Genomic DNA, 12,323 nt, shown 5'->3' with positions numbered 1-12,323 from the left:
GACTGGGAGCAGACAGAGATCAGACAGAGAACAGAGAGCAGACTGGGAGCAGACAGAGAGCAGACTGGGAGCAGACAGAGAGCAGACAGAGAGCAGACAGAGTTCAGACAGAGTTCAGACAGAGATCAGACAGAGAGCAGACAGAGTTCAGACAGAGAGCAGACTGGGAGCAGACAGAGAGCAGACAGAGAGCAGACAGAGAGCAGACAGAGAGCAGACTGGGAGCAGACAGAGTTCAGACAGAGTTCAGACAGAGATCAGACAGAGAGCAGACAGAGTTCAGACAGAGAGCAGACTGGGAGCAGACAGAGAGCAGACAGAGAGCAGACAGAGAGCAGACAGAGAGCAGACAGAGAGCAGACTGCGAGCAGACAGAGAGCAGACAGAGATGGGAGCAGACAGAGAGGAGACAGAGATCAGACAGAGAGCAGACAGAGATCATACAGAGAGCAGACTGGGAGCAGAAAGAGAGCAGACTGGGAGCAGACAAAGAGCAGACAGAGAGCAGACAGAGAGCAGACAGAGATCAGACAGAGAGCAGACAGGGAGCAGACAGAGAGCAGACAGAGGGCAGACAGAGAGCAGACTGGGAGCAGACAGAGAGCAGACTGGGTGCAAACAGAGAGCAGACTGGGAGCAGACAGAGAGCAGACTAGGAGCAGACAGAGATCCAACAGAGAGCAGACTGGGAGCAGACAGAGAGCAGACAGAGAGCAGACTGGGAGCAGACAGAGAGCAGACAGAGAGCAGACAGAGAGCAGACTGGGAGGAGACAGAGAGCAGACTGGGAGAAGACAGAGAGCAGACAGAGAGCAGACTGGGAGCAGACAGAGATCCGACAGAGAGCAGACAGAGAGCAGACAGAGAGCAGACTGGGAGCAGACAGAGAGCAGACAGAGGGCAGAATGGGAGCAGACAGAGAGCAGACTGAGAACAGACTGGGCGCAGACAGAGCGCAGACAGAGAGCAGACAGAGATCAGACAGAGAGCAGACAGAGAGCAGACTGGGAGCAGACAGAGAGCAGACTGGGAGCAGACAGAGAGCAGACAGAGAGCAGACAGAGTTCAGACAGAGTTCAGACAGAGAGCAGACATAGAGCAGACAGAGTTCAGACAGAGAGAAGACTGGGAGCAGACAGAGAGCAGACAGAGAGCAGACAGAGAGCAGACAGAGAGCAGACTGGGAGCAGACAGAGAGCAGACTGGGAGCAGACAGAGAGGAGACAGAGATCAGACAGAGAGCAGACAGAGATCATACAGAGAGCAGACTGGGAGCAGAAAGAGAGCAGACTGGAAGCAGACAAAGAGCAGACAGAGAGCAGACAGAGCAGACAGAGATCAGACAGAGAGCAGACAGGGAGCAGACAGAGAGCAGACAGAGGGCAGACAGAGAGCAGACTGGGAGCAGACAGAGAGCAGACTGGGAGCAGACAGAGAGCAGACTGGGAGCAGACAGAGAGCAGACTGGGTGCAAACAGAGAGCAGACTGGGAGCAGAGAGAGCACACTGGGAGCAGACAGAGATCCAACAGAGAGCAGACTGGGAGCAGACAGAGATCAGACAGAGAGCAGACTGGGAGCAGACAGAGAGCAGACTGGGAGCAGACAGAGAGCAGACAGAGAGCAGACAGAGTTCAGACAGAGTTCAGACAGAGATCAGACAGAGAGCAGACAGAGTTCAGACAGAGAGCAGACTGGGAGCAGACAGAGAGCAGACAGAGAGCAGACAGAGAGCAGACAGAGAGCAGACTGGGAGCAGACAGAGTTCAGACAGAGTTCAGACAGAGATCAGACAGAGAGCAGACAGAGTTCAGACAGAGAGCTGACTGGGAGCAGACAGAGAGCAGACAAAGAGCAGACAGAGAGCAGACAGAGAGCAGACTGGGAGCAGACAGAGAGCAGACTGGGAGCAGACAGAGAGGAGACAGAGATCAGACAGAGAGCAGACAGAGATCATACAGAGAGCAGACTGGGAGCAGAAAGAGAGCAGACTGGGAGCAGACAAAGAGCAGACAGAGAGCAGACAGAGAGCAGACAGAGATCAGACAGAGAGCAGACAGGGAGCAGACAGAGAGCAGACAGAGGGCAGACAGAGAGCAGACTGGGAGCAGACAGAGAGCAGACTGGGTGCAAACAGAGAGCAGACAGAGAGCAGACAGAGTTCAGACAGAGAGAAGACTGGGAGCAGACAGAGAGCAGACAGAGAGCAGAAAGAGAGCAGACTGGAAGCAGACAGAGATCAGACAGAGAGCAGACAGGGAGCAGACAGAGAGCAGACAGGGAGCAGACAGAGAGCAGACAGAGAGCAGACAGAGATCAGACAGAGATTAGACAGGGAGCAGACAGAGAGCAGACAGAGGGCAGACAGAGAGCAGACTGGGAGCAGACAGAGAGCAGACAGAGAGCAGACTGGGAGCAGACAGAGAGCAGACAGGGTGCAAACAGAGAGCAGACTGGGAGCAGACAGAGAGCAGACTGGGAGCAGACAGAGATCCAACAGAGAGCAGACTGGGAGCAGACAGAGATCAGACAGAGAACAGAGAGCAGACTGGGAGCAGACAGAGAGCAGACTGGGAGCAGACAGAGAGCAGACAGAGAGCAGACAGAGTTCAGACAGAGTTCAGACAGAGATCAGACAGAGAGCAGACAGAGTTCAGACAGAGAGCAGACTGGGAGCAGACAGAGAGCAGACAGAGAGCAGACAGAGAGCAGACAGAGAGCAGACTGGGAGCAGACAGAGTTCAGACAGAGTTCAGACAGAGATCAGACAGAGAGCAGACAGAGTTCAGACAGAGAGCAGACTGGGAGCAGACAGAGAGCAGACAAAGAGCAGACAGAGAGCAGACAGAGAGCAGACTGGGAGCAGACAGAGAGCAGACTGGGAGCAGACAGAGAGGAGACAGAGATCAGACAGAGAGCAGACAGAGATCATACAGAGAGCAGACTGGGAGCAGAAAGAGAGCAGACTGGGAGCAGACAAAGAGCAGACAGAGAGCAGACAGAGAGCAGACAGAGATCAGACAGAGAGCAGACAGGGAGCAGACAGAGAGCAGACAGAGGGCAGACAGAGAGCAGACTGGGAGCAGACAGAGAGCAGACTGGGTGCAAACAGAGAGCAGACTGGGAGCAGACAGAGAGCAGACTAGGAGCAGACAGAGATCCAACAGAGAGCTGACTGGGAGCAGACAGAGAGCAGACAGAGAGCAGACTGGGAGCAGACAGAGAGCAGACAGAGTGCAGACAGAGAGCAGACTGGGAGGAGACAGAGAGCAGACTGGGAGAAGACAGAGAGCAGACAGAGAGCAGACTGGGAGCAGACAGAGATCCGTCAGAGAGCAGACAGAGAGTAGACAGAGAGCAGACTGGGAGCAGACAGAGAGCAGACAGAGAGCAGAATGGGAGCAGACAGAGAGCAGACTGGGTGCAAACAGAGAGCAGACTGGGAGCAGACAGAGAGCAGACTAGGAGCAGACAGAGATCCAACAGAGAGCTGACTGGGAGCAGACAGAGAGCAGACAGAGAGCAGACTGGGAGCAGACAGAGAGCAGACAGAGAGCAGACAGAGAGCAGACTGGGAGGAGACAGAGAGCAGACTGGGAGAAGACAGAGAGCAGACAGAGAGCAGACTGGGAGCAGACAGAGATCCGACAGAGAGCAGACAGAGAGCAGACAGAGAGCAGACTGGGAGCAGACAGAGAGCAGACAGAGAGCAGAATGGGAGCAGACAGAGAGCAGACTGAGAACAGACTGGGCGCAGACAGAGCGCAGACAGAGAGCAGACAGAGATCAGACAGAGAGCAGACTGGGAGCAGACAGAGAGCAGACAGAGAGCAGACAGAGTTCAGACAGAGTTCAGACAGAGAGCAGACAGAGAGCAGACAGAGTTCAGACAGAGAGAAGACTGGGAGCAGACAGAGAGCAGACAGAGAGCAGACAGAGAGCAGACAGAGAGCAGACTGGGAGCAGACAGAGAGCAGACTGGGAGCAGACAGAGAGGAGACAGAGATCAGACAGAGAGCAGACAGAGATCATACAGAGAGCAGACTGGGAGCAGAAAGAGAGCAGACTGGAAGCAGACAAAGAGCAGACAGAGAGCAGACAGAGCAGACAGAGATCAGACAGAGAGCACACAGGGAGCAGACAGAGAGCAGACTGGGAGCAGACAGAGAGCAGACTGGGAGCAGACAGAGAGCAGACTGGGAGCAGACAGAGAGCAGACTGGGTGCAAACAGAGAGCAGACTGGGAGCAGACAGAGAGCAGACTGGGAGCAGACAGAGATCCAACAGAGAGCAGACTGGGAGCAGACAGAGATCAGACAGAGAGCAGACTGGGAGCAGACAGAGAGCAGACTGGGAGCAGACAGAGAGCAGACAGAGAGCAGACAGAGTTCAGACAGAGTTCAGACAGAGATCAGACAGAGAGCAGACAGAGTTCAGACAGAGAGCAGACTGGGAGCAGACAGAGAGCAGACAGAGAGCAGACAGAGAGCAGACAGAGAGCAGACTGGGAGCAGACAGAGTTCAGACAGAGTTCAGACAGAGATCAGACAGAGAGCAGACAGAGTTCAGACAGAGAGCAGACTGGGAGCAGACAGAGAGCAGACAAAGAGCAGACAGAGAGCAGACAGAGAGCAGACTGGGAGCAGACAGAGAGCAGACAGAGAGCAGACAGAGAGCAGACAGAGATCATACAGAGAGCAGACTGGGAGCAGAAAGAGAGCAGACTGGAAGCAGACAAAGAGCAGACAGAGAGCAGACAGAGAGCAGACAGAGATCAGACAGAGAGCAGACAGGGAGCAGACAGAGAGCAGACAGAGGGCAGACAGAGAGCAGACTGGGAGCAGACAGAGAGCAGACTGGGAGCAGACAGAGAGCAGACTGGGAGCAGACAGAGAGCAGACTGGGTGCAAACAGAGAGCAGTTCTATGGGCCCTGATCAAAAGAAGTACACTATATAGGGAATAGGGTGCCATTTGAGACGCAGACTACAGCCTTTCACTTGTAGTAAAACTTAAACAAGGCTTAATGAAAATGCACCATCTGAAGTGTAAATGATACTTCCCCTGAATGGGACCATAATGAGGTCATGACCCCAGCAGTTTAATAGGTACCTTCAGGTCAGAGAGCAGGACTAATGAGCTCGTACTGGTATCTTCTCCTGCACCATAAGTCTAGAGCAGTCCCTTCGCTGGAATGCTTGTGTGTGTGTGTGTATGTATGTGTATGCGTGTGTGTGCGTGCGTGTTGAGGATGCAAGGCTAACCTTTAGGCCTTTGGATGCAGGTGTGCTGGTTGTCGCTCAGGAAGAATCCTTCTCTGCAGCGGCACTCGTAACTGCCCATCATGTTGACACAGATCTGCTGACATCCACCATTCCCCTCTGAACACTCATCCACATCTGCAATGAAACAGGAAGTGAACAATCATTACAATCATAGAAAACAAATGGGTCCAGGAAGGAGGAGAAGGAGATAAACCAGTATGGTCAACTGGAGTAAGGGATCTACTCTGCAGTTACTTTTTTGCACCCAGTCAGTTAGATTTGACTGAATTAAACTAGATATGATGATATACTGTAACAGCGACATAACAAAATGAAAGATTATTGTCATGGAAGCATTGACACAGGAGAACACAGTTCTTCATTGTAATTTCTGGGAAATGACGAGCAAAATAACATGCATATTAATGCAACTGCACCAGGAGAGTGGTTTAGTGGTTTCAGCAGTGTAGACTGCAGAGGTCACAACATGAGGGGAGATATGAGACATGGTCAAGAGAAACCAGGAGGGGGGTGTCTAAAGGCGTCTGAAGAGTTGATGTCTCAGTTCACAGTTATCTTGCGTGGCAGAAGACGGAGCGGAGGGCTCACAGTTTGAAAGCCTCCAACTGTGCAGCACTAAGCCTGAGCAGCACACTCCCCTGGCAACTGTGGTAACCTGATCCACCTGGGGCAGAATACCTGTCGATGACGAGCCTCTGTCAGCCTCTCCAATGAAGGAATGCTACGAGAGAGGGGAGGGAGGCGGGAGGAGAGGGGAGGGGAGAGGGAGAGAAAAGAGGGAGAAGAAAGGGAGGGGAAGGTGAGGGAGGGAGGGAAGAGGGAGGGGAGAGGGAGGAGGGGGTAGAGAGGGGAGGAGAGGGAGGTGAGCCACTTGAAGCCTACTGAAGTGCAGCACACAGCAGCAGTCTGTACAGAGGTATCTCCGGGGGCTATGCTTTGCCACAGGGCATAGCGCCTTAGACTAATGAGTAGGTTCTAACACAGTAGGTGCTGACATAGCATTTAATCCCACTGAGACTTCATTGTGCCTCTTACTCTCTATAAGATATTACTAGAAGTGTTCTGAGACTACACCCAATCAGTGGTATCAGGACAACATCTATTCACTAACAACTTGTTAAAAACGTCCGAGCTCACAGGTCACTACATGGGGTATTGGACCAAAGTGCAACCAGGTGTAAGCTCTTTTATATTTTTAGCTTCAAGCCACCATTTTATGGTGCGGAATAAATACTCAACAGTATCAAATTAGGGACCTCTGGGGCCATCCACTAATCTTAGAAAACCTTATAAAATGGAAGGTCTTGCACAGTGTCATACAATATTACATACAGTATATTTTTATTTAACCTTTATTTAACCAGGAAGTCCCATTGAGGTCAGAAGACCTCTTTCCCAAGGAAAGACCTCTCACTGTCATTAGATATTAGTAATGTTACTAGCCAGCCCAGCATCCCCTTTACATGACAGTGCCTTGACTCTAGGCCTCCTCCTCCCCTGGAGACCTGTGCTCTGTTCCTGGAACCCTATCCATCCCCATGCTCGACACATCAATAATCTGCTGTATACACAAGGCTTTTTTTAATAAACTGTCATGTGAAACTAATTTTCTGCCTATTTTTCCAGTCTGAGAAGGCCTCTGGATGAAGTTTCCTTTCTGGGGGATTCTCAGCCCAGCATAGTTAGAAATTAAACTTCACTCTGTCCTCCTCTCTTTCACACACAGACGCACACACACATGCATAGACACACACACACACACACACACAAACACACACATACACCTCAAACTCCTGAGTGATGTCAAAGTGGAACCTGACTAGACAGAAACCTCTGGGGCAGCTAAGTGGGTTAGTGGCATGTGACCCTCCTGACCACAAGTCTAGTCCTCTGTTCTCACACTCCATCAGCACCGATGCCTCCCTCCTCTCAAAACAATGTCATCATGTCACTCAGGCCCACTGGGAAAACCTGAGCACAACTGCCATCCAGGTGACGTGTCTGTCCCTGCATCCTTGAAAAGAGATGCTAAATACACTTAGTGTTATAAGGACAGACTGGAGGGTCTATGAAGGTTAAAGAAGTTGGAGTCATTTCGTGCTGGAGTAATGTGCTCCATTTAAGCAGAGCTGCAATCCACCCCAGCCTCAGTGCAGCTGCTTTGGCTTTGACTTGAGTCTTTCTCCACAGTGAGAGAGAGGGAGAGTGGCAGCGGTGACACCTTTCAGTTTAGCTGCAAGGAACCTGCAGCTGCACCTTTGCAGATAAACTGTAAAGCCAAACACCAACCCCCATGAAACATACGCCCAAATACACACACCAACACAAGTGGGCTCACACACAAGTATGAGTGTACACGAGAGCACGCACACATACACACACACACACACACAAACACACACAGAAATACACTCATGATACATGCAAAAATGCACACCAAATACGCAGTCAGCCTCAAAAAGGAAATATCTTTCCAAACCCCCAGTGCATTAATGATGGCTTAATTTCCTGATTCCTTCATCCCTTCAAATGAGGCATCACATGTCAGTAGATCTCTCCTGTTAAAATAGCTCCAATAATTGCCCGTGTTTTGTGCTGGGCAAGGCTGGCATCCAAAGCAAATATTTCCAAGTGGAAAGGGATTCTGGCATGGCCAGGAGAAGTGCTCATTTATTTGGATTTAAAACGTTAACAAAAAAATATCTGTAGAGGATGGAATAACGTCTTAATGAAGTCAAAAGGGCTGCCTCAGTTCAGAAAAATGAGACATCTCTCCATTCTATCCCTCGATTCGCTGCGAGGAGGAGAGGGGGAAATGGGAAGATTAAGAGATTGGTTGTGTTTGCGGAGGCCATGTCCGCTGGTTTCTCAGATAGCCTTGACTGTATATATAACATTTGGCCTTGTGCTGAGCTTCGGAGCCGTGTAAACATGGCGATTGAGTTACAGAACCTCCTCAAGACGTATTTTGGAGACGCGTTCGTCTTTTTTCTAAAAGGGTTCAGTGACTCTCTGGGTATTTTTTGCTGACCCAGCAGCAGAGTTTTGAGGAGAAAAATAGAAAACTATGTGTATCTCCTCCTCAGTGCTGACCAAGATTCAACAGACACAACCGGCAGACAGACAGACAGGAAGGCAGGCAGGCAGGCTGGCAGGCAGACACAGACAGACAGACAGACAGAAGTCTTTGTGGTCCAGACCAGAGCAGACATCCCAGAGAAATGAGGAGGTGAGACCGAGGCCGGCCATTCACCCTATTTGTGCTTTTCATTTACAGGGGTTTAAGAAACACACGCTACCTAATAAGGCAGCAGTAAGGGCCAGTCTGAAGGCATGCTGTCTGAGCTGCTCTGGTAGGTGAAGGAGACATTATGAGGATAAACATCCCTTTGGCTTCGCTGAGCATCGGTAGATGGGAGGGAGGGAGGGAGGGGCATAGTCCCAAATTAAAACACGATCATTTCTCTTTTAAACAGGATTAGAGGATTTCCTCTTTCCTCTCCATTGCTGCTGGAGTCACAATGACATGGCTCTTTCCACCCTCTTCACTGAACGGTGTCCACGGCGCCAGGTTTGAACCGAGCCGAGACGCTCTGAGAGGAGCACTCAAGAGGGCCACCATTGTTCCTGTTCCCAAGAAAGCTAAGGTAACTGAGCTAAACGACTACCGCCCCGTAGCACTCACTTCCGTCATCATGAAGTGCTTTGAGAGACTAGTCAAGGACCATATCACCTCCACCCTACCTGACACCCTAGACCCACTCCAATTTGCTTACCGCCCAAATAGGTCCACAGACGATGCAATCTCAACCACACTGCACACTGCCCTAACCCATCTGGACAAGAGGAATACCTATATGAGAATGCTGTTCATTGACTACAGCTCGGCATTCAACACCATAGTACCCTCCAAGCTCGTCATCAAGCTCGAGACCCTGGGTCTCGACCACGCCCTGTGCAACTGGGTACTGGACTTCCTGACGGGCCGCCCCCAGGTGGTGAGGGTAGGCAACAACATCTCCTCCCCGCTGATCCTCAACACTGGGGCCCCACAAGGGTGCGTTCTGAGCCCTCTCCTGTACTCCCTGTTCACCCACGACTGCGTGGCCACGCACGCCTCCAACTCAATCATCAAGTTTGCGGACGACACAACAGTGGTAGGCTTGATTACCAACAACGACGAGACGGCCTACAGGGAGGAGGTGAGGGCCCTCGGAGTGTGGTGTCAGGAAAATAACCTCACACTCAACGTCAACAAAACTAAGGAGATGATTGTGGACTTCAGGAAACAGCAGAGGGAACACCCCCCTATCCACATCGATGGAACAGTAGTGGAGAGGGTAGCAAGTTTTAAGTTCCTCGGCATACACATCACAGACAAACTGAATTGGTCCACTCACACAGACAGCATTGTGAAGAAGGCGCAGCAGCGCCTCTTCAACCTCAGGAGGCTGAAGAAATTCGGCTTGTCACCAAAAGCACTCACAAACTTCTACAGATGCACAATCGAGAGCATCCTGGCGGGCTGTATCACCGCCTGGTACGGCAACTGCTCCGCCCTCAACCGTAAGGCTCTCCAGAGGGTAGTGAGGTCTGCACAACGCATCACCGGGGGCAAACTACCTGCCCTCCAGGACACCTACACCACCCGATGTCACAGGAAGGCCATAAAGATCATCAAGGACATCAACCACCCGAGCCACTGCCTGTTCACCCCGCTATCATCCAGAAGGCGAGGTCAGTACAGGTGCATCAAAGCTGGGACCGAGAGACTGAAAAACAGCTTCTATCTCAAGGCTATCAGACTGTTAAACAGCCACCACTAACATTGAGTGGCTGCTGCCAACACACTGACACTGACTCAACTCCAGCCACTTTAATAATGGGAATTGATGGGAAATGATGTAAATATATCACTAGCCACTTTAAACAATGCTACCTTATATAATGTTACTTACCCTACATTATTCATCTCATAGGCATACGTATATACTGTACTCTATATCATCGACTGTATCCTTATGTAATACATGTATCACTAGCCACTTTAACTATGCCACTTTGTTTACATACTCATCTCATATGTATATACTGTACTCGATACAATCTACTGTATCTGCCTATGCTGCTCTGTACCATCACTCATTCATATATCCTTATGTACATATTCTTTATCCCCTCACACTGTGTACAAGACAGTAGTTTTGGAATTGTTAGTTAGATTACTTGTTGGTTATTACTGCATTGTCGGAACTAGAAGCACAAGCATTTCGCTACACTCGCATTAACATCTGCTAACCATGTGTATGTGACAAATAAAATTTGATTTGATTTGATTTGATTTGATTTGATTTCAGTGCACACAGACACTGGCCACGTGTAAACAAACAGACAGCACTAATCAGGCACTTGTCAGCAGGAGGATGCACAAGTTGATGTGTTGCCTGAGGCCACGCGTGCTCTCTGTCGGTTAGCTGTGTGGGTGAGAAACTGAACTCAGAGCAGTGGGAGTGCTACTAGACTAGAGATACTTTGTGTTGCTTAATCAATGCACTTCCTTAGGTTAAGCCAATGTGTAGTGTTGTCTGTTCAGGTCACTTTTACTCAGGAGGATTTAAACCCTGACTAGCGTGACCACACAAAAACAAACAAGGCTTTGCTTAGGCTGTATTTAGATTTGAATTCAGTGGAACAGCTTGTTGTCATACTAACACGATATAAACAAAGCTAATGCTGCTTTGATTGAAACCCAGCCTCCAACGATGCGCTCGTCGCTCAGGTAACGATTTTTGGTAAATATACACAGAGAGCCTGAACTCCCACTGTCTCACTCAGTTATCCCATAAATGAAAAATGAGCTTTGGTCATACCAAATGGTATTCCTCAGTTCCTCCAAAAGAAGTCTGGAAGTATTTTAAAAACAAACCCCCGGGATGTGTGTTTGGGGTGAACAGGCTGGTGCCAAGAAGACAAGAGGCCCTGACGTCTGCAGCCTGTCTGCTGGGTGCTTACATCCCTAAAGACCAATCCCAGGCTTGACTTTCCCCTGCCAGTCGGCTCAGATGGAATTGTTCATGTCATGGTGAATGGGGCCGAACAATCCTGAGGGAAAGAGAGTGTTGATATCCTCTTCAGGAGCCAGCTAATACACCAAACCCAAGTCCTCCTCCTCCCTTGCAACTCATCACTCCACCCTCCATCTCCACCTCCTGGACTGTGGAAAGCCTCCATGCCCAAACCGGATCTGTGTGTGTCACAACAACAGCAAATTGATAGCACTGGGAGGGTACCCGACTAGAAAGCTCTGGGTATCTGCATCTGCAATGGAGAGATGGTGGAGGGGAGGTTTATTACTAAGAGCCTAGACTTTGTGATTTCCCCTGAATCAAACCAGAGGAGTGATAGCCTTTCCTCTTGGCCATGCTAGGAGAGTAGGGGGATTAACCAATGCATCATTATCTGGGCTCCCTCTCAGATAGCCAACAGACTGACCCACATGATGACCATAGGGGAACAGTGAGGGTAAAGTAATCTACTTATGTCCAGAAGAGAATAAAACGCTATCTTTCAAAATCTAGTCATGTTACACTACCATTTAAAGTGTAACAAAAGCACTTAAAAGTGATGCATCAAAGGATGCGTGCTTCAAAGAGTGAGGATGGAGTGAATCAACGTGAGGCTCTCTGATGACTGGACTTTCCCATCAGCCCCCTGGTCAATAATACATCAGGCTGAATCCTGGCAGTTTGATTAGCCAGCCTTAGAACAAGATCCCTGGGGATTAGAGGTACAGGCTCAACCAAGCGATCACTCAAAGCTGTCACAATAGATTGGGGAGAAAACACTTAGTCAGAGGGCTGTTGCCATGGGAATGGTATTATCACATGAGAGAATAAGGACATTTCATGCAGACGACTTTGGTTTGAGGTTGAAACAGAAGAACAGTGAATACTTTGACTATACAGTAGTTCATGCTCTTCATTGACAGAAGATGACTGAGGATAATCAAGTGTTACATCATTGAGGAGTTGACCCTAGGT

The 12,323-nt window shown here is 49.9% G+C and overlaps 1 protein-coding gene across 2 annotated transcripts in view; it reads right to left on the bottom strand.

Moving 5' to 3' along the window:
* LOC139417306 (signal peptide, CUB and EGF-like domain-containing protein 3) overlaps nucleotides 1-12,323 on the bottom strand; it is a 118,376-nt gene that overhangs the window by 64,095 nt on the left and 41,958 nt on the right. For both annotated transcript variants that reach the window (XM_071166571.1, XM_071166572.1), the window contains exon 4: nucleotides 5,263-5,397. In XM_071166571.1, the coding sequence (XP_071022672.1) occupies nucleotides 5,263-5,397 (135 nt within the window). The remainder of the gene's footprint in view (nucleotides 1-5,262; nucleotides 5,398-12,323) is intronic.

The sequence above is a fragment of the Oncorhynchus clarkii genome, chromosome 9 (genome assembly GCF_045791955.1).
Source record: "Oncorhynchus clarkii lewisi isolate Uvic-CL-2024 chromosome 9, UVic_Ocla_1.0, whole genome shotgun sequence".
Classification (NCBI taxonomy): domain Eukaryota; kingdom Metazoa; phylum Chordata; class Actinopteri; order Salmoniformes; family Salmonidae; genus Oncorhynchus; species Oncorhynchus clarkii.
This window is presented reverse-complemented; position numbering and strand designations above follow the sequence as displayed.